General features: G+C 43.8%; 1 protein-coding gene across 1 annotated transcript in view; it reads left to right on the top strand.

The window, feature by feature from the left end:
* LOC144819544 (uncharacterized) overlaps positions 1–23,550 on the top strand; it is a 745,296-nt gene that overhangs the window by 516,041 nt on the left and 205,705 nt on the right. The window contains exons 13-14 of the mRNA XM_078677385.1: positions 1,146–1,233; positions 15,162–15,210. Coding sequence (XP_078533511.1) covers positions 1,146–1,233; positions 15,162–15,210 — 137 coding nt within the window. The remainder of the gene's footprint in view (positions 1–1,145; positions 1,234–15,161; positions 15,211–23,550) is intronic.

Below are 23,550 nucleotides of genomic sequence, written 5' to 3'. Positions count from 1 at the left end.
ATCCATATATGTACAGGAGGTCTTGTAATGTATAATGAATTGGTGAAATAATAACCAATAATCCTTTTTTGAGAAGAAAAATTTAATAATAAATAGATTCATTCAGACATTGTTGTGTCAATGGACCATAGTGTATAATTCGTATGGCCTGATGATTTAAAGAAAATAGTGAGACAGTATTGGCATCCTATTGTTCAATTGAGATTACTTTTTGACATTTATTTGTATTATCCCTGCCTTGGGCAAGCTATCTTGTTGCAGAGGACCCCCTCCTTTTTTAATTCTTCTTTCCTTTTATGATCCTTTAGGGGCATATGTACAAGGAAATGCCAGAGCACACAGCTGTGCCAAATTTGGCAGCACCACACTCCGACATTTCCAAAATGCTGGAATGCGCCGTGTTTACCACAATACAGAGCATCTCTGTTTTTTCAACAGCATGGGTGCTAAAATTAGCTGCCTAGCGTCAATGCAGGCACCCTTGCACCACAGGAGGGTGTCCCTTCCTTCACATAAACATTCAATAATGGTAATTTGTTACTTCTATGTGTGCCGTACACATAGAAGTAGTAAACCATCATTATTTAATGATTGTTTATGAGCAGGAAGGGACACCTTCCTGCACATCAACAATAATTTATAGAGTTTTGCTCTTTCTATGTGTGCGGCAGAACGGGGAGTAATGAAGGTATTTCTCCTTGTTTTGCCATTTTAATGCCTGCTCTTGCATGCATTAGTTTTTGGCGCTGCCTCAGATCTACAGATCCCTGTAAATCTGGGGCAGCATCAAAAAGCAATTGGTGTTACGGTGGAAAGCCCACAGCAACACCCATTGCACACCCCTTTCACGTAGATACCTGCATGAAAGGCTTTACTCCACTTTGCAAATATAGAGCAGGCCATTGCACCACAGGAATGTCGTTAAAAGTAATGTCCCTGTGGCACAATACTCTTGTATGTCCCAGATCCTTTAATAAAGCTGATAGGTTGATCTGGTTGCAAAGGAGAGAATGGTGTATAAAGTGTAAGAAAATCATAGCCACCATGACAATTCTGAGGACAACAAACAAGGTTATTAGTTGACTATAAGACATTTCTGTTGTGTACAGCTTTTCATTTCCGTTTTCTATGTTACTTACCAACAGCTTTTTATCTTTGGTGGAGCTAATGAGGAGTGCGAGTTTAACGACATCATGGCAATGAAGCTAATCAATCCCTCTGATAGACAGCCAAGTAAGTGATAAATGTTCATGTATCTTATAAAAATGACCTAAGCAGGAATAAATAACTTGTATCTTTGTACTTCTCAAGATATTGTATTTTGATCTTGTCGTTGCAGTATAAAGTTATTAAAGTGATAGCTATAGTAAAGAAGCAAGAATCCTAACTTCTCTATCAATGTAATGTTGGCTGCTGTATTGGAGAAGTTTTGAAAAGAAAATGTTGTAAGAAGGCTTTTTTATGCTGTTACCAGAAATGCTTATTGATCTTTATGTTACGCCTTAAATGGGTAGCATCACTATTAATTGTATTGTATTTGCATTTGTATAGCGCTTACTACCCCTGACGAGAGGTCAAAGCACTTTTTCGGCAAGTGGTAGCACGCTACTACAGGACCCATAGAGGATTAATGTTGAATTAGTAGAGTGAAACATGCAAGGAAATGTTAAGTGGTGGATAGGTTAGTCAGTTATTTGGATTCAGAAGGATAGCAGAAGGATAGAAGGAAAAAAGGTTTGTATTTATATAGCGCGTGTTACCCCTGATGGGGTGTTGAAGCACTCTACTCTGGAAACCCATAAAGGATTAGTGGTGAATAAGTATGATGAAATATGAAAGTAATTTGAGTGGTGGATATGAGTCAGTTATTTGAAGTGAGAAGGATAGCGGAGGGATAGAAGGGGAAGAAAGGTTTGCATTCATGTAGCACCTGTTACCCCTGATGGATGTTGAAGCGCTTTTCTGGCAAGTAGCATGCTACTCCGTAACCCATAAAGGATTAGTGTAGAAAATTAGTATAGTGAAATAAGAAGTAATTTGAGTGGTGGATATGTTATTCAGTTATTTGGATAGAGAAGGGTAGGTGGCGGGATAGAAGAGGGAAAGAGGTTTGTATTTATATAGCGCTTGCTACACTTGATGGGGTTTTGAAGCGTTTTTTTGGCGAGTATCATGCTGCTCTGGAACCCATAAGGATTAGTGTTGAATTAGTCTGGTGAAACATGAAATTAATTTGATTAGTGGATATGTTAGTCAGTTATTTGGTTTGAGAAGGGTTGGGGAGGGGTAGAAAAGGGAAAACATTTTGTATTTATATAGCTCTGTAACCCTGATGGGGTGTTGAAATGCTTTAATGGTGAGTAGCAGGTACTCTGGAACCCATAAAGGATTAGTGGTGGATTAGTAAAGTGGAATATGGAATTTGAGAAGTGAACATGTTAGTCTGTTGTTTTGATCGAAAAGGATAGTGGAGAGATAGAAGAGTAAAGGATTTTTACATTTTTTTTAGGTTAATGCAGTAGGAGGAGGCTTTTGGATGAGTAAAAAGGGTTCTTTTAGGGGAAGAGTCAGAGGGAAGAGTTTAGAAAGGTTTGTTTTGGGGGGTTGGTATAGTGAATGAGGTGTCAGATAATGTAAGAAGGGGTAGAGTAGGAGCAGAGGCATAGCTAGAGCTTGTGGCGCTCGGGGATATCCTTCAGATTGCCACCCCCTGGGGGGGTGCCGGGGAAAAAGGACGGCGAGCACCTGAAAGAGGTCTGAGAGACACGTAGTATCGCTGCTAATAGTTACCTCGATCATGCAAGTTACATGCACATCCATGACACGGTCCAGGGGTAGGCAGCCCTCGTCCCCAAAATAGTGCCGCCTAGGGCGGACCGCCCCCACCTAGCTGAGCCGATGAAGGAAAAGCAGAAGGAAACCCAAAACGTACATCAGTTCTACCTACCCTGTTTGTGATATCTCACTCATAACATCACAGCTTGTGCAGGACCATTGTCCCCCATCTGCCTCATCCATGACCTCAGCAATGTCTGCAGACCGGTCCACCACACTGGGTTTGATCACAATTCCCCTGGCAGCACCTTCAGGATACTACAGGTGAGTCCAATGCACCTGATCACTAGACTAACTTGAGTTCTGCAGTTTCGATTGTGTTTACCTTCAGGTAACAGCATATAAAATAAAGGCACACTGTATGTTTAAAGATTAATCCAAGTTAAAGTAATCAGTAGGAAATGCATTGGTTTGCATTATGATATTCTATTGATTAATTCAGTTACTACAGAGGAGTGTAACCAGACAGTAAAGGAATAGATTCCTGAAGGTGGTGGGTAAGGAGTGGTGGTTTCCGACTTCTGTCTTTAAAGTGCTACGATGTCCCAGCCTATGACTTAAAGCACAATAAATATGCAACTCTTTATTTTTACACAGTATAAAATGTTTTTGAAATGTCACATTTCGCTGTGGAATGTCTTTCATAAGTCACTGCAGCAATGGAAATGTCACATTAGCAATGCAAATACTTGGCAGCTATGATATTAACCACCTGCGCTACCTCACACAAATGAAACCTGCCATTAGATGAAACTCCCGTCTCTCTCCAGCAGGTAAATTAATCACCAGTTTACTTAACACGCGTGTTGCCCGAACACTGCTCAATATACAATGAACATTGTAGTACTTTTAACACCTCTGTACTGCTACAAAACTGCGAAATAAAAGTTCCATTACTGAAGAGAGGAGTATTTTGAAGTGCAGGCCCATTTAAAACACTGCCCATGTTACTGTGCCGGTTTGTCACTGTGTCCAAGGCCAAGGCCAGAGCCTGCAATCCACTCCCTCTATACGTAACAGAGAAAGCACCATAGCTGCCAAGGTTTCAGACTGCTATGTGTGACGTTTCATAATTTCAGTGAAATTATGAGTGACGATCAATGACAATGAGTGACACCTGCACAAGAGCAACAGTAAGCAATGAAGACAAGGGAAACAGGCTGGAGTTGAATAAAAAAAATACAACAGAAATGAGTAGAATTATTTTTTTCCAAAAGCTAACTTGACTCCAACCGTAATGAAAATCATTAACCCTGAGAGGTCGTCGCCCACCCCTCCCCGGTTGGGGAACCTCTATCTGCCCAAGGCACAGATCACACCATGACCCCCCCCATGCTGTCAGAGCTACACTAGGCTCTATTGACTTAAGTGACACAGTGTGGCTCAGAGACCCCGAGCGGCCTAACATGATTTTAGTGCAGCTGTATGTGGAGTGGCACGTCTCGTGAAAATGAGTGATTGAACCGACACAAGCTGTGAGTGACTGCAAAACTACATCTTGAAACAGGGCAGGCAGCTGAAGATAATCATGACTGCGCACTAGGCGCTGCTAGTTTAAAAGGAAAGCACATCTTTAATTTTATTAGAAAGTAGCAGAGTGAGAGATACCATTTCTTCACTCTATGCACTGACTCGAGACGTGGGGCAAGTTTAAGGGCTTGTAAGTGACCCCGCTTGAAATGGAGCAGCACGTGCTGCCTCGCGATATCTGACATGGTTCACAGTACTTCATGTAGAAGTAGAACCTGGCTGTAATAACTTAGACAGGCAGCACTGGATGAAGTTAAACAATATGTCCCACAACCCTCTGGATGCAATGTTCACTCCTGACATACCCTAGACAATCTGCTAAATTAAACAGCCATTTCCTTGGACACATACCTCACAAAACTACATGCCCATGTAAAATAGAACAGAATATAATGCATTGCATTTAACATGGAGTAGACAAGACTTCATATCCCAGAATGCACCTTGCATCCCTCATAGAGCGTAAATATGTTCAGAAGCCTGAGTTAGTATCATACACAAGACGGGAAATGACAAGTCACGACCTGACACCAAATACTACATGATGTGTGAACTCTCCTTTCCTTTGAGCCACATAATTATTACACCTCCTCCGGCTGTTAGGAACCGCCCTGCTTTGGTCAACTAAGCTCTTTTTCTGATGTTGTGTATGGAAAGGCGGAGGCCTCAGACAGACACAAAGCACAAGGAAGCTTCAGGAGGCTTGAGAACTTGAGAATCCTCCTAACATGGCCACTAAAGGAGCGCATATGCAGAGAAAGGGCAAGTGCTAGCTGCGGGGGCTTGTGGGGAATTCCAGTGGCTCGAGACGGCCACATTTCAGTCAGATTCTGTACGTCCAAGCGGCTTCACACAATCGAGGCACCAGTGGACAGGGTAAACTGAGTCCTAGTGAAAAGCACTAATAAATGTGTGTGGAAAGTGGGGCTGATGAAAGCTCCAAGCCATGGTGTGGAATAAATATGTTCTAGAGCAAGGAGACTTCTTCCAAGCCATGAAAATTATAATTTCCGGCAATTCGAATTCGGAGTGTTTCTGGCGCGTATTCGGAAGTCCCATGGCGAACCAGCAGCAGTTCTGAAACAAGCCTCCCCTACCTGGATTCACCATGTTCAAGGGCAGCTCCGCGCTTCACCAACGCACCCTGGCTGTGTGTCCTTCAGCACCGGTGGTCACTGAGTGCACCGGGGGGGCGGTGGTCGGTCTCCCATGCCAGGCAATCGGCCCCTGTCCAGCCCGAGAGACCGAAGGGATCCGATGCCCACACTCCGCTGGGACTGCAGCATGGCCGAGTGCCCGCAGTACCCAAGGAGATTGACCGTATCTAATGAAACAGGTGACTTGGGTGCCGGCCTCGCCCTCTGGCCTACCAGGCGACAAGCAGAGGCCAGGGCAGGACTTTCTGCTTGTTTTGCCAACACTCTGGGCAGCAGGAAAGCCCTCACCTGGCAGGCTCGAGCGCGTTTGAGCAGCACTGGGACTGGAGGCAGAGCTGAGGAACTCGGGAGCTTCCGTAGTTACCCAGTGCACGTTGGAACTCTGGCCCAAGTGAAGGTGGGGGTCAGGAGAGGAGCTCGAGGGCTCCTGCTCTGACGTGTTGGGGGCATACCCCAAAAACAGCATGATTTTACGGTCACAGCAGAGAGGCTACAGATAGAATGGTTGTAATATTTCCACCCCACCTGCCTTCCGCTTCGCAGTGGTGGTGTGAGCAGCGCTGATTCCCACCACAGCTTCACAACTTCGTCACAGTGTGGCTCAGTGACCCCGACCAGCCCAGCGCACTATCAGCACACCCGCTGACGCCACATTGGGCAGCAGCAGCCAGGAAGTCATGTGCGGTGCGGTGCAGCAGTGCAGAGGAACAGCATGATTGTAGCAGAAGCCCTCAAGCATGCTGGGAGCAGCGCTTGCTAAACGGTGACCACGTGGAACTGGCCCGTTGCGACGGCCTTTATAATTTATTTGAGGACACTGACTGACAGAAGTCAATGTCACCAAATAAATGATAAAGGCCGCCGCAATGGGCCAGTGCCGCGCGGCCGCGCGGCCATTGCCCTCAAAGTAATGCCGCCTGGGGCGGACCTCCTCCACTGCTCCTCCACTGCCCTCCCCTAGCAACGCCGCTGAGGAGGAGAGAGTTTAGAAAGGGTTATTTTTTGGGATCATAGCAGTTAATCCATATACAGTGATTCATATAAAGAGGGTGCTGCTTAAAAGACATCCTTCTTTTCTCCTGAAGGTATTATCAGAATTCCATATTACCTGACCATTACTCTTGCAGTCCATCCTCTTCAGGAGAGCATTCCTCATAATCTCGGGATGTCTGCAAAGTTCTTCATGTTTAAATAGATAAAACTAAAACCTTATGCAAATCCAAATGGTCTTTTGTTAACTTCTGTCACATTTTCCAAGGTCTGGCCACTTCAAAACAGCCCATCTCTCATTGGGTTGTAGCCTGCATACCTCTCTGTGTTACCCATTGTCTGGTCAACCCTTGCCAAAGCACCCATTTCACGTGAGGGGAAACAACACACAGGACTCAGTGAGAAGCATTTCTCTTTTAGATATATGTAGGGAAGTACTTAAAAATCAGTGCACACTTTCAGAAGATGCTATTGTCTTGATTACAATAAAAAACAGATTTTAGTGTTGTTTAGGCTGCTCTAAGGAGTCTCTTTCAATAATCCTGTATGTGCAGTTCCTTCCGTTTCACATATTAGATACAGTTCCTATCCCTTATTCCCAAGAATCAGAAGGACTGTGATGTTTTTTAACTTGCCACTGTATACTAACTTTTATTATTATTAATGCAAATCCAGTAATACAGAAGAAATGCTGACTTACTTGTAGTCCTGATTCTGCATCTTAGGAATCTTCTACTAATGAATATCCAGTGATACATACGAAATGCTGACTTACTTGTAGTCCTGGTTCTGCATCATAGGATTCTTCATTGAAGTAATAAATATCCTTTTTTTATCCTGACTTCTTTTCATGGTGGTCCACAATAAAAGTAATTCCTGAGGCAACAGCCAGTAGAAGATATCATGGGTAGTGGAAGCTCCTAAAGCCTTAAAGGGACAAATGTTTTTTTAAAACTCTTTCCTCATTTACCTAGACATGCTGGCAGCAATTGTGAATGGATGCTGCAATGTACTCTCAGAATGGTGTTATTGAAAAATATTTGGACTAAATTCAGAAAATATTGCCTGTGATAGGTATTTAAAGGATGCTCCATAATGTCTGGCCATGTTAGACTCTTCACCCTTTTCTAAGCATATATGGAACTTTATGTATTGATATAAAATGTTCCATGGAAATTATTCTAACATGTATTACTTTATTGAAGTTTCCTGTGATGCAGAAGCAGAACTCATAGTAGTAACCATTTATTCTTTGCATTACTTAAAAACGGCAGAAGGGTGATAGGACATGCCACATAAAAGAAAAACGCAAACAATTTGTTCCTTTTCTATTTTCCGCACCAGTGTTCCATTACAGAAGTTTAGAGCAAGGGAAGGCCACATCCTTGACAAGGAGTAGGGGCCGGATGTGCAGCATTGTTCAGAAAGGTGGCGTATGCTGTTGCAGGGAGACTGAGGAAGTGCTGTAGCTGACACCTATTTGCTCCTGCACTTGCGCATTGTCCACTCCGCATCGAATAAACCCATCAAGTTTATTTTGGATGGTGCAATAGCAATACAAGTAGTCTGTGTGTGGACTTGGTCTGTGTAGTGGTAGGCTAAGTATGCACAAAGCCTCACTGTAATGCCAGTATATGCAACATAACTGGAGGCATCTGCAACTAGTATAGTGTACAGCAGGAATGTGTTGAACATACTGGGACTTCTTTATCAAGACATTTTCAACCACGAACATATGGCGAAAAAAACCGTTATTTGGCCTTGCTGGGAATTCACAGAAGGATTTCTGACAGGTGTGAATGGATGTACTACTGTGGATCTTTCCAGCACACATTTGGGGAACCCCTTTTTTGTAAATACCACACAAGGGGTGCAAAGGAGACATTCAAGGATTCCAACAAAACCCTTTCTCACCCTGAAAATGGTTGTAGAGTTACTCCAGCAATAGGTTGGACTAATTCAACTTCGAGGAGAAGAAGGGAACAGATCACGCCCACAGCGAAACTGAGAGTTTGGCAGATAGCACCATCATCAATTCTTGAAAGAAATACTTTACTACCTAACTCTAATTATCTTTCTTAGGGGCCAATTACGTGTTTGTGGATGTGTGGCAGTCTTTTGACTGCCCTATTACAATCAGAAAGGTTGGACCGCCATTGTGCTGCCGCAGGAGGCAGAGAACCGCCTTCCCCTTGGTGGTGTTGCTGCGGTCCTGCCAAGCATATTACGAATTTCCTCTCCGCAACGGTTTTCATGCGGTTCCTTCTCCATGAAAGCTGTAGCAGAGAGGAAACAAAGGGGGCCCTTGTGTCTCTGCGTCGTGGGATGCATGCAGGGGGGCCCAACATTTGCCCCCCTGTATGCATGCACCACAGTTCCTGCATGGCAGGGACTTGTCAATCCATGCCGTACAGAAACTGTTTTAGGCGCTCCAATTGCAGTGGCTATTTTCAGGGCCAACTGGACAGGAGGAAACTCTTAGTCTGGCAGGCGGCCTAATCAAGGCTTCAGTGGTGCAGCGGTGGGGCAGACCCGGCGCTGTACCGCCAAGGTTGTAACCAGGCCCTTAGTGTCTGGCAGGCTGTGATCTTAAAAACTGAGCAGTGAGCACTCCTGCATTGTTGCAGGGTTCGGGGTTGTCAATTTTAGGGAAACATCCATTACAATGCAGGCATTACAACGCAATGCCTTTACAATGCAGGCAATACAACGCAAGTTCCATTACAACGCATTCTATTACAATGCATGCCATTACAACGCTGACCAGTACCTTCCATGAGGTAAGCACCCGGCGGTGTTAGAATAGTAAATTACATTGTAAAGGTACATGCTTTGTAATGACTTGCGTTGTAATAGCATGTGTTGTAATGGAAGTTGCGTTGTAAAAACCACATTGTAAAAGTATGCATTGTAATAGTTCGCGTTGTAACGTCATACATCCTCAATTTTGTGTGTCTGAAATTATTTTTCTCATTGTTGATGTTCTCATATTTCCATCTGCAAAGAGTATTTATAATTTAGTTTCTTGTGCATGCTATGCAAACGTAGTTAATATAAAATAACAGAGGACTAGGATGGGTTTTTATAGTTCTGAAAATCTTGCAATGTGTGCATGATGTTTCTTCTTTGCTCACATTGCCATTATTATGCCTTTTGGAAACATCCTACCTCATTGCCACTGAGAGTGAAGTTGCCTACAAAATTAGTACATGCCATAGCATGAAATTTAAAAAAACAGGTACAATGGGCATATAAAAAAAACCTGTTCAGGAAAATGAAAATAAACACGAATTAATTAGGTATCCTATTAATAACCTACTTGCAGTGTGGCCATACAAGTTACTATAACCAAATTGGAGGTGGGCTCTGTGTATGCCCATGGAGCCCTTACTGGTATGGATGTTACATTATCAGCAGTTGCAGAAGAATAAAACTAAGTTCATGATTCAATGTTGGATAGGTAAATGAGGACAGAATTAGTTCCTTAGTGAAGCAAGGGACGGTTGAAAATAGCCTTTGGAGCCATGGTGTATTCTCTTTCTACAAAAAGGGAATACTTTCATATGTCTTGTGTGCAGGGGCCATTTGTAAAAACCCTACTTAACGAGGTAGGCGATGAACGCAGTCCGCTGTGAAGTGCAACTGACATGTTAAAAATTGGACAAGCTTTCAAGGACTATATAGACATAAATGAGGAATCGGTGCATACAATTAGAATGTCATAGTGGTCGATCAGAGGCTTTTTGATAGGTGATATGACATATACCACTTAATTAAAAAAAAAAAAGTCAATATGGTGCAGGATCATTTGCTGAATTTGTTGGATGAACAATGGATCACATACTGAGGTCTAACAGCTAAAATTACTTCTATAGGAAGGTACACCACATTACTTCGAATCCATCACATCTACTGACCCTTATTCCAACCCCATTACTTCAATCCATAAAAATACTTCCATTGTCGAGCTTAGATATACCATTACTTGGCCCATTGCAACCGCACTTCGAATTTTAAAGTAAGTAAAGAAATGGTTTAGAGCTTATTTTAAAGAAAAAAACATTAACATAATCAAATTCAAATTCTGAATAATATGGATTTTAAAAAGAAAAGTTCAATAAACCTTTGCTAGAGTATCGCTCTGAGATTAGCTTTTTTTTAGTTTAAAAAACTGTAAATATCTCAATATTTTATAATATGGTTGTACTTGCAGATTAGAACATTTTACCTGAAGGGTTAAGAAGTCTAATTTTGTTTAAATTTACTGCAATTACTATGAATATAATTTAATATTTTGCATTTGTTAGAGTTAATTTTCCCAGTATGTGTATGGTTAGGCTTAGTGGCTGTGTTCAATTGATGTGATTAAAATAAAGAGAATTTTATTGTGAGGGTTTAAGACATAGGAAATAAAGTAATGGCAGTGTTGCGATTGAAGAAATGAGCTGTTTCATTTTAGTAACGTGTTATTGAAGTAATTGTATGTTACTGTGAAGCATTAGAAGTAATTGCAAGTGCAAGTAATGGCAGTATAAGTAATGAGAAACATTTGTGTGGGGAAAAGCCCAAAGATGATAAGAAACCCCAAATATATCTCTGTGTTCTAGAAGCTCCCTTTACTAGAAATGGCAGATTACCAAGCACTTTGGTAATGGGTCGAAAGTCCACTCCATGGGCTGAAGACCAGTCTAAAGAAGCAGGAAACAACTGTATGAGGAACAAAGTGCCTGTGGGCTCAAACTGACTAATTTGGAACTTAGTTCTATTCCAACCATATAACCTTGTTTGCAGTAGTCCTCCAGTCCTCCAGAAACTATATAAACATCCAGAAAGAGTATTCATGAAAATATTTACGACACATAAAACTCACCACTAGAGAATATGGGGAGACAAAGTTCTCTAGGTAACACCCCGTCATACAGACAAATGTACTGCTGGAAGAGGTCAGATACTTAGAAAGAGTTACATTGTCCAGTCCACCTAGCGTTCCTGCTGATCAGGGGTAGATTTGAGTTCATCTGATGGCAGACGTTTATCTGGTATCGCTTGAAAGATGAGTACAGCTGAGGTACTGTTAGGAGAACTCAAAAAAGTATTCGGAGATACCCTTTATAGAAAAAAGGAATGGGTTTGTATACAACAAATATAAGAGTTCCATTTTCCTTATTTTATAGGGCCAAAGTATAAGTGGTAATTTCACTGTAAGATCTATTGTGCTAACAGCGGTTTTGATTGGTTTAGGGTGGAGTCCGGGCAAATTAACAAATTTACAACATCAATTTATATCCCTGTTCCCTAGTCTGGAGTTATATTTTCTTCAAGGGGCAAGACAAACAAAAACAAATCATAATACAATGATGAAACACTAGGCAATAATGAGGGCAAAGATTGTATCAAATTCAATAATCAATCTATTTTATTTATCTGATAATGTTCTCCTTTCCTTTTTTTTATAAATTGATGTTGTAAATTTGTTATTTTGCCCGGACTCCACCCTAAACCAATCAAAACGGTTGTTAGCACAAAAGATCTTACAGTGAAATGACCACTTAAACTTTGGCCCTATAAATAAGGAAAAGGGAGCTCTTATAACTGTTAGGAGAATGCCACTTAGAAAATCATGGAGAAGTGTGTATGTTTACTGATCGCTATGCAAATATCAAAATAGGCAGGCTACAAGGGAGCCCTGATCTCTTGACTGGGTGAGAGTATTCTGCTTAATTCAGAGACTCTGTCCATCACCACCCCTTGTTGTAAATATTTTTGTCCACCCTAAGCGTGGAAGGGTATACTCAGATGTGAGTCCCTTGCTCATTGCACCATCAGGATTCAAGCAAGCCGGGCCCAAGACGGCTGAAATGCCAGAAACCGGTCCCCGGAAGCTTGTTTCCTTCTCAGTGTAAGAATTGGCTTTTGTAGTCTGGTCTGCCCTGTTCCCATGATGCACTGGGCCAGGGACAGTCTAATTTGCATACAGCCAGGTTCTGAAACTGGGATGGTGCAATGAGCTAAAAAACGGTGTTGGATTTAGCCCTGATCTCTTGACTGGGTGAGAGTATTCTGCTTAATTCAGAGACTCTGTCCATCACCACCCCTTGTTGTAAATATTTTTGTCCACCCTAAGCGTGGAAGGGCATACTCAGATGTGAGTCCCTTGCTCATTGCACCATCAGGATTCAAGCAAGCCGGGCCGAAGACGGCTGAAATGCCAGAAACCGGTCCCCGGAAGCTTGTTTCCTTCTCAGTGTAAGAATTGGCTTTTGTAGTCTGGTCTGCCCTGTTCCCATGATGCATTGGGCCAGGGACAGTCTAATTTGCATACAGCCAGGTTCTGAAACTGGGATGGTGCAATGAGCTAAAAAACGGTGTTGGATTTAGCCCTGATCTCTTGACTGGGTGAGAGTATTCTGCTTAATTCAGAGACTCTGTCCATCACCACCCCTTGTTGTAAATATTTTTGTCCACCCTAAGCGTGGAAGGGTATACTCAGATGTGAGTCCCTTGCTCATTGCACCATCAGGATTCAAGCAAGCCGGGCCGAAGACGGCTGAAATGCCAGAAACCGGTCCCCGGAAGCTTGTTTCCTTCTCAGTGTAAGAATTGGCTTTTGTAGTCTGGTCTGCCCTGTTCCCATGATGCACTGGGCCAGGGACAGTCTAATTTGCATACAGCCAGGTTCTGAAACTGGGATGGTGCAATGAGCTAAAAAACGGTGTTGGATTTAGGCCTGATCTCTTGACTGGGTGAGAGTATTCTGCTTAATTCAGAGACTCTGTCCATCACCACCCCTTGTTGTAAATATTTTTGTCCACCCTAAGCGTGGAAGGGTATACTCAGATGTGAGTCCCTTGCTCATTGCACCATCAGGATTCAAGCAAGCCGGGCCGAAGACGGCTGAAATGCCAGAAACCGGTCCCCGGAAGCTTGTTTCCTTCTCAGTGTAAGAATTGGCTTTTGTAGTCTGGTCTGCCCTGTTCCCATGATGCACTGGGCCAGGGACAGTCTAATTTGCATACAGCCAGGTTCTGAAACTGGGATGGTGCAATGAGCTAAAAAACGGTGTTGGATTTAGCCCTGATCTCTTGACTGGGTGAGAGTATTCTGCTTAATTCAGAGACTCTGTCCATCACCACCCCTTGTTGTAAATATTTTTGTCCACCCTAAGCGTGGAAGGGTATACTCAGATGTGAGTCCCTTGCTCATTGCACCATCAGGATTCAAGCAAGCCGGGCCGAAGACAGCTGAAATGCCAGAAACCGGTCCCCGGAAGCTTGTTTCCTTCTCAGTGTAAGAATTGGCTTTTGTAGTCTGGTCTGCCCTGTTCCCATGATGCACTGGGCCAGGGACAGTCTAATTTGCATACAGCCAGGTTCTGAAACTGGGATGGTGCAATGAGCTAAAAAACGGTGTTGGATTTAGCCCTGATCTCTTGACTGGGTGAGAGTATTCTGCTTAATTCAGAGACTCTGTCCATCACCACCCCTTGTTGTAAATATTTTTGTCCACCCTAAGCGTGGAAGGGTATACTCAGATGTGAGTCCCTTGCTCATTGCACCATCAGGATTCAAGCAAGCCGGGCCGAAGACGGCTGAAATGCCAGAAACCGGTCCCCGGAAGCTTGTTTCCTTCTCAGTGTAAGAATTGGCTTTTGTAGTCTGGTCTGCCCTGTTCCCATGATGCACTGGGCCAGGGACAGTCTAATTTGCATACAGCCAGGTTCTGAAACTGGGATGGTGCAATGAGCTAAAAAACGGTGTTGGATTTAGCCCTGATCTCTTGACTGGGTGAGAGTTTTCTGCTTAATTCAGAGACTCTGTCCATCACCACCCCTTGTTGTAAATACAAGGGAGCAATGCCAACCATGTATTCGGAGATAACTGACAATATTCAGTCAATATTGGTGAATGTAAGACTCAAATGGAACACTTGCCTGCACGATGAATTTTTAGTAGGCAATTGAACACTTTCATGGGAACTCATAATGAAGAAATTCTGGAAATAGCTGACTTTTAACCAGGTTACCTAGATACAAATGTTTCACACATGGCAATGGAAGCTGAAATCAGTTTAGCTGGTTTAAGAGAGAAAAAAGCAGTGCTACAAGTGAAATGCCACACATTTGGAAAACGATTGTAGTGTTTGCATTGGGCCCTGAAAGACCCCTTCCACCCTCGTCAATGTAACAAAGAACCCTTCTGCCATGCATAAACATTGACATCCATTTGCTCACTGTATTACTAGACCGAAAAATTGTCCGCACCACCATTGTTCCTCTGAATGGGGGAGAAGGATAACTCTGCATAATCCCTATTCTCTTTGACGTTCCCACCTGGCAGGAAAGTGTTCCCCACTCAGAGCCTAGATGTAAATTTCCTGTGAGAAGAGGTAATGTCTCAGGCCTTCACAAAAAGATATGACTTTGGTATCTTTTCTTTGTTCTGTCCTGGGAACATGCTGGCTCGCTACCCAGAGGATTAGAATGATATCTGCTGACATTCCTACCAGACATTCTCTCTAATGGTGCTCCCAATGTTTCTCCAGTGTACACCAGAAAATTTACTATTATTTAAAAAGGGATCACTTTTGTGATGATTCCCACTGTTATGAAAAATATCGTCAACAAATTCAGTCTATGTTTTTTCCTTTCAGTCATGAAGGAGATTCTGTCAGAATTTGGCCTCCAAGGAGTAAGCAATGGGTATGTTTCTGTGTTTGAATATTTTTAATAATGTGCAAATTGCAATGAGGTAACTGATTTGCTTGACACATGGTTACAAATTCTGACATCTGTCAGTGTAAATTCTGTCTGTCACACAAATTTAGTAGTTTTTGTTTATATTAAATCTCAAACGCTCTCTGCAATCATTAAGTACGTGCTTCAATCCCATTACTATTTGGTCTGAATATGCAGTTGGAAAAAAAATCAATTAAACAAATTGAAGATATGAACCCCTTTATTGCCTGCTTGAAATTTTGTAAGTCAAAGTGGCATCCTTTCAGAATAGGCATGTGAAACACATAACTCAAAGAGAATAAAAGGCCATCCGTGGCAGGCGCCTACATTATTTTCACCTAAAATATCCAGTCAGCAAGATGAATGAAAAATGTCTTAGCTATCATAACGAAAAGTTTTAATTCTATTAGGGACTCAGGCGGGGATTAGGCTTAACTTTTCTTGCTTTATTCACCAGCATCCATTTAAAGTATGTAACAACAACAAACTACATTTTACATCAGTCCAAGGGAATAAAACTAAACATATCCTCCAATCGGAGCAGCGTTGGTCCTTCAACATTCCTTGTAGACTCTCTATGCTCCTCTTTCTTTCTGCGAATACAGCGGACTCACTCTGGAATTTCTCCTGTTTATTCACATCCATCCCTCAGAAGACAGATAATTGATTTAAGATAATGAAAAGGGCAAGGTAAACCAAAGTATAAACCACATCATAGCATATTATGCCAATGTTTAGCGAAGTATAAAGTCAAAACGTTTCCATAATACAAAGTGAAAGGTAACCATGAAATGCACCAAGAACAACAAGAAATACAATGGCAATAGGGTGGGTAAATTGAAATTCAATCAGGTATGAGTGGGGTAATTCTTGCCCGAGTCCTTAATTGGATTGAAACTTTCTGTTACGATAGCTAGGACATTTTTCATTCAATATCTGGACCGGAGGCAAGGATTAGGCTAGTTTAAAGTTTATCCACAATCAGAGATGCTAGATGCATTACCTTTTTAAGGTAAAATCTTTTAAATGTAGAGTCCAAGGACCAATCAACCGCATTAAGGATGTCCTCTAAACAAGCTCCCAGAGAGAAAGCTTAAGAAGCCATAGGAATAAAAATAGAAAATCGCCATAGAAAATTGCCAACATCCAGCTGACCCGCCACCTCCAGGACAACAACATCCTAGACCCATCCCAGTCCGGATTCAGACGAAACCACAGCACCGAGACAGCCCTCATCGCCGCCACAGACGACATCAGGAGCCAATTAGACAATGACGAAACGTCAGCCCTCATCCTTCTCGATCTATCAACCACCTTCAACACAGTCTGCCACTGCACACTAAGAACACGCCTCCAAGAAGCCGGAATTCAGAAGAAAGCCCTGGACTGGACCAAGTCCTTCCTCTCCGGCAGAACCCAGCAAGTCCGCCTCTCGCCCTTCCCATCCAAAGCCACCAACATAATCTGCGGCATACCCCAGGGCTCATCCCTCAGCCCGACCCTGTTCAATGTCTACATGGCCCCCCTCACACAGGTGGCCCGCCAACACAACCTGAACATCATCTCCTGCGTTGAAGACACCCAGATCATCCTCTCCCTCACCAAGGACCCTCACACCGCGATACCAACCTCCACGAGAGAATGAAGGCCGTCGCCGAGTGGATGAGGAACAGCCGCCTGAAACTGAACTCGGACAAGACGGAAGTCCTCATCCTCGGCCCCACCCCCTCCGCGTGGGATGACTCCTGGTGGCCGACCACACTGGGAGACCATGCACGCAACCTAGGATTCATCCTCGACTCCTCCCCCTCCATGTCAAAGCAGGTCAACGCCATATCCTCCTCCTGCTACTACACCCTCCGCATGCTTCGCAGGATCTACAAGTGGATCCCGCCCTAAACCAGAAGAACGGTGACCCACGTCCTCTTCAGCAGCAGGCTGGACTATGGCAATGCACTCTACGCAGGAGTCCCTGCTACACACATGCAACGACTACAACGCATACAAAATGCCTCCGCCCGACTGATCCTCAACATCCCCCGCCGCAGCCACATCACCTCCAACCTAAGAGACCTGCACTGGCTCCCCGTCAATAAGAGGATCACCTTCAAGCTCCTCACCCACGCACACAAGGCTCTCCACAACACCAGACCAGCCTACCTGAACAACAGACTCAACTTCTACACCACCACCTCAGCTCCGCCAGCCTCGCCCTTGCCGCCGTCCCGCGCATCAGACGAACAACCTCCGGCGGAAGATCCTTCTCCTTCCTCGCAGCCAAGACCTGGAACACCCTCCCCACCCAGCTGCGGCAAACCCAAGACCTGCTCACCTTCAGAAGGCTCCTCAAGACCTGGCTCTTTGAGCAGTAGCAGCACCCCCCCTCAGTGCATTGAGTCCCCCTTTGGTAAGTAGTGCGCTTTACAAGTTCACCGATTGATTGATTGATTGATTGATAGGACCCCGTACGAAGTGAGTTCCAAACTTAGAAACATCAATCCTCTCTTCATGAAAGACCCATCTGGCAACAGTAGGGGAATAAACAGCTTTGTGAGACTTGGTAAGAGCAATAAGTAGTTGACTCTCAACCTGAGAGCATATATCTTCTGACATAGATTTGTTAGCTTTCAATGCTCTAACTGCACATAACTTGGGAACATCTGGGAAAGCTGGGTAGGACACAATGCTAGAATTACATTTTGCATGTCTAGAAATGTGAAAAGTCCCTCCGTCTGGAGTGAATACTCTACCTGTCAAGTCCAGTAAACACACTTCAGACACTCTGCGACAGAAACCAAACATAACAGCGTAGCCAGTTTCACCAACATCTGTTTCCTTGAAAGATTCTTGTTAGATAGCCAGGATTTAAATAAATGGAAGACTTTATTAATGTCCCACAATTAAAACTTTATTGTGCAACATTCCGTCCATCATCTTGTGTGTTTTGCTGTTCACCCTATGTGGGAAGGGTATGCCCAGACGTGGGTCCCTTGCTCACTAAGCCACTGGAGTCAAGCTATCCTGGCTGAAGATGACTGATAGCCAGAAACCGGTCCTAGGATGCTTGATTCCGGTCCAGGGAAGACATGGCTTGGCAGTTCGGGCTGGACTGTTCCCATGAGGCACAGGGTCAAGACTGATTTGCATATGGCCATGTCTGAACTGGGGTGGCTTGGTGAGAAAAATAACGATGGATTAAACCCAGATCTGTGACTGGGGGTGAATGTTTTGCCATTGTGCAACATTCCGTCCATCATCTTGTGTGTTTTGCTGTTCACCCTATGTGGGAAGGGTATGCCCAGACGTGGGTCCCTTGCTCACTAAGCCACTGGAGTCAAGCTATCCTGGCTGAAGACGGCTGATAGCCAGAAACCGGTCCTAGGATGCTTGATTCCGGTCCAGGGAAGACATGGCTTGGCAATTCGGGCTGGACTGTTCCCATGAGGCACAGGGTCGAGACTGATTTGCATATGGCCATGTCTGAACTGGGGTGGCTTCGTGAGCAAAATAACGATGGATTAAACCCAGATCTCTGACTGGGGGTGAATGTTTTGCCATTGTGTAACATTCCGTCCAGCATCTTGTGTGTTTTGCTGGTCACCACAATTAAGACTATCTGGGTTCCAAAAGAATAGACAATCTAATACCTCTGAGACGTTTACAGATGAGGGATGTTCCCCCACTGAATGTCCATTCACAAAAATGTGGCCAGCTGAGATAGCCGATCTAAAGGTGTGGCAAACCACTAAGCAAAACCCTACGAAGCCATATATGCTAGGAAATTCAAAATACAGACAACGCCTGCCCTCATGGGTTCCAGCTGCCATTGATGACACCAATGCAGCTATCATGACCAGACAGAGTGGTATCTCTTATGTGTGGTATACGCCCAGCCTCTGGCAAGCCAGGCTGCAGCCTTTGAAGTAATTTCCAGGACTTTGAAGCATTCCCTGTAATCCATCATATCATGAGACGGAGAGCATATGTGAGTACCAGATGTTGAGGATTCCCTTGGAGATCCTGGAGGAGATCCTGAAACAAATGTAGAGGGATTGGAAAATCCCCAGAAAGTTCCATCAGACTGGAAATCAAACTTGAGAACTCCATATCGGAGTGACCAGCACTAAGTCCGCGTTCTGTCGCTGCACCTGAGCGGACACTAGCATAATCATTGCAAACAGAGGAAAGACGTAGCTCTTCTCTGTGCCTCAATCTTGGAGAAAAGCATTGGGCGATACTGCATCAGGATCTTGTGTTGAACTGCAATACCTCTCCAACAGGTGATCCAGTCGCAAGGTAAAAAGATCGATCATGAAGGGACCCCACTTTTATGAAGGGCCTGGAACACCTTCGGGTGAAGTTTCCAAAGACTGGTGTCCTGACAATGGAGGGAGTAACAATCTGCCACGTGATTGGATTGTCCTGGAAGATATTATACCGACAGTGATATGAAATTGTTCAGATGACAATTCCAGGAGGCTCGTGCCAGATACTACAGAGTCCTTGATCTCTTCCCCCGAGGTGGTTGACATACTGAACTGCTGCCACATCTTTAGAGGACACAACAGTGAGCCCTGTCCTTAGTCAAACACTTCACCACAAAAGAGCCTGCCGTTAATTCCAGGAAGTGTATGTGGAGGACTTGTTAGTTGGATGACCATTTTCCTCCTGTGGAAAACTGCCCACAGCGAGCTCCCTAACTCGAACTATTGGCATCCGATTCTATCACCAGGTTGGGTAGGGATCCGAAGATAACCTGTCCATTCCATGCAGCCATATGAGTGATCCACCATTGCAATTCCTCATTTGCCTCCTCCGATAGGAGAATGGATTGTGAGAAATTGAGACTTTGGCGTAGATGACAAATCTGTAGGCATTGTAATGTTCTGTAGTGTAAAGGACCTGGCTATATTTGCCTGTATTGATGTTGAGAGAAGGCCCACAATGCATGCTAAATGGTGGAGGGAGATTGAATATTTGAACAGATTTCGTCTGAGTTCATGATTGATTTTGGCCAGTTTGCAAGGGGGAAGTGGCTGTCACGCAATTCACCACGAAACCCAGGAATTGAGTGTTTTAAGAGGGGATCAAGGATGACTTGTCCTCATTGCTCACAAAACCCAGAGACTCCAACAGGTCGATAGACATCTGGGGATGATGGGTGACACATATGGGACACTGGTTAATGATTAAAATGTTGTCGAGGTAGACTATTAACTTGACTCCCTGAGCCCTCAGCTGTTCAATCACCAGTTTTAGAACTTTGGTGAGTAGCCACAGAGCAGAGGACAGGATGGGAGGTGAACTTGAATACCAAAGATCTCCATTGGAATTGGAGAACTCGCCTGCCAGTAAGATAAGCATCCTTGAGGTCAAGGCGGACCATCGAAACATATGTCTGCAAAAGATCCATGATGAGATGGATATCCTCTATCTTGAAGTGGCAGTATATCAACCACTTATTGAATTCCCTCAGGTTAATAACAGAACAATAGCCCCCGTCACTCTTCTCTTCCAGAAAGATAATGCTGAGAAACCCATGGGGGTGAAGAGTGGTATGAATGATCGCCCCTTTCTTCAAAAGTTGGAGCATTTCAGCATCCGTTAGTGCAGACTGATCTGGAGAGAAAAAGAGGGGCACAGGGTGAACAAGCTGGGTTGGAGAACCATAAAATTCTATCTGAAACCCTTCTGACGGTTTGAAGAACCCAAGCATCTGAAGTGAGGTTCTGCCAGTTGGGGAGGAAGTCCCTCAACCTGCCACCCAGTCTTATTCCTTTGCAGTCTTATGCACTCACCTTGTGGGGCATTGTGGGAACCGTTGCCCTTTCCCTATGCCCCCGATGCCTAGTGGAGTAGATGGTGCCAGATTTGGCTTGATCCTGCCATTGTTCTCTGTGATAGTTGCCACATCTCAAGGAGGGCTGATAAGAAGCTAGGCCGGTTGAACGCACCCTGCCACGACCGGCTCTGTCAAAAACACATGATGTAAAGATTCGCCAAATAGAAGACTGGTCTTTTTCCAGAGCCATGAACGTATTAATGAATTTTCCTAATTCTTTAATAAACGGATCCCCAAACAGATTCCCTCAGATATTGGGGCTCCCCTAGCTTGGGATTGATCTTGATTATTATGGACCTACGTCGCTCTGTGGATATTGAATAATTTTCTGCCCCAACAGGATTATGACTCTTTGTGCCCAATTGGATAGAGCCTTCAGGAATTATCAGGGCCCCGGATGCCTTTGCTTCCTCTGCCATATCCAAAATCTTGCACAGTAGTTCAGCAACATCCAATAGTTTATTTGCCATGATCACCAAGACCGGTCTATACCCTTTTCGGGGTTGCCTTACAAACTTTGTCAAGAAGGTCCCCATCTTGGGGTCAATCTAAGGTGTGAGGGCTACTTTGCCCTCCAAAGATGGTCTGGGGAATTTAACATTGAGACAATTTCAGACTTCTTTGCCCAGTGGTTTTCGCAACTGCCCGCAATATACAAAATCACTTTAGTATCTGGAGACCACTCCGATGAAAGCGGATGCAGGAGGTCATTGGGACAAGCATATCCGAATTTATAGAAGGAATGTCCCTCCCAAAGTTGTCATCCCCCACAGTAGAAGGCTACCAGACGGTCTCCAAGGCTGGCTGGAGTCTCTGTCTCCATTTGCTGTATTGGGCGAGTCATCCCCATCCCCTGGTTTAGTAGTGGGAGCAGAGAAGGAGGGTCTCCCCAAAGTATCTGGTTGTAGGCCAGATGTGGAAGGCTGGGATTCAATGAATGCCTTCTTGAGGCATGCAAAAGAGTCCATATCAATGCCTATGTCCTCTGAGTGCTTGTGCTTGCTATCTGGGACTGGAGGAGTGGGATGCCCAGGAGGTATGCGGGCCTGAGGTCCAGCAAGGTCTTCCCTCAGTTCGAGTAGTCTAGGGCATTAAGCCTGCAACTCTTGAATTCTCTCCAGGGGTGCCACTACTTGGGACACAGCCTTAAAAAGGGAAACGTCAATTAGTTGGTCAAATTGATCATCGGGAAATATGTGACATTTTCTTCCTTAAAGTAATCCCCATGATGCGCAGAGTACATTTGTAGTCTATGTGTGGGCCCCCTAGCTGTGGGATGACCGCACCACACGGAGAGCCTGACACACTTCAAAGCAACTGCAAAGGCGTGAGGATCATTACCGCGATCACGTGAACAAATAGACTGGGGCACAAATAATGCAGTGTCAACACCTTTCGAGAAGTTTCTATGTCGAGCAAAGGCAAAACAATCAGAAAGTAGCGAATATTTAGAGTATGACATGGAGCAAGATAAAGACACATCTCTGAGGCTGCTGGAGCAGCAAAAAAAGAGGAGGATAGAGCATCTACGAGGACTGTTGAAGGACTGACGTTGCTTTGATTGGAGGATCTGTTTTGTTTTATACCTATTGACTGATGGGAAATGTAGTTTGTTGTTGTAGTTATATGATTTGAATGACTGCTGGTGAATAAAGCAAGGAAAGTTAATCCTCGTCTCCGGTCCTGACATAGAATCTATTTTTTTTTCTTTTTAAACTCTTTATTTGTAATTTTATAACAATGCAATGCAGCATGGTAGACAATACATTGCAGGTTACACATTCCTTTCAACTATGAGTGACGCTTTTTACACATAATCAAGCGAGCCCACCACCCTTTTGACTATCTATAGAAAGGCCAAATATAATTCAAAAGTCTTCCCAGTAATCAGTAACCATAATTCTTTTTTTTTCGTATTTATTTTTTAAGAACCAGAGTCAGCATAAGACAATACATTTAACTTAGAGACATTGAGTATATACATTTGGGACCACTAGGATGATAATATACAGGTTAAAGAAATAATATACGAGAATAGAAAACAAAAGAACAAATGTGCTGGAGGATATTAACAAAAGACTAATAACATGAATCAATTAAGATACAGAATCTCATTTGTCTCAACCAATTCCACTAGGAAATAAACCTTCTTTCCAAGTAGAAATTGGGCGCCATAATTTTTCACCACGAAGCTTTGTTTTAATTCCCCTAGTGGCAAATATTGCAGATTCATAATTAAAGACGGCCAGAAAGCGAGTTAACCACATTTGAAAGCTAGGGGATGAATCATCCTTCCAGCGAGCGGACAAAATTAATCTTAGTACCGCTGTACCTATAAATATTAATCTTTGTTCAGATTTAGTTAAGTTTAAAGAACCATCATAACCCAAAACATATTGGGTGTCAGACTCAGGCAGTTTATGGTGGAAAATTTTCTCCCAAAAAGAGGCAATCATGCCTTT

The sequence above is a fragment of the Lissotriton helveticus genome, chromosome 2_1, assembly GCF_964261635.1.
Source record: "Lissotriton helveticus chromosome 2_1, aLisHel1.1, whole genome shotgun sequence".
NCBI classification, from domain to species: Eukaryota; Metazoa; Chordata; class Amphibia; order Caudata; family Salamandridae; genus Lissotriton; species Lissotriton helveticus.
This window is presented reverse-complemented; position numbering and strand designations above follow the sequence as displayed.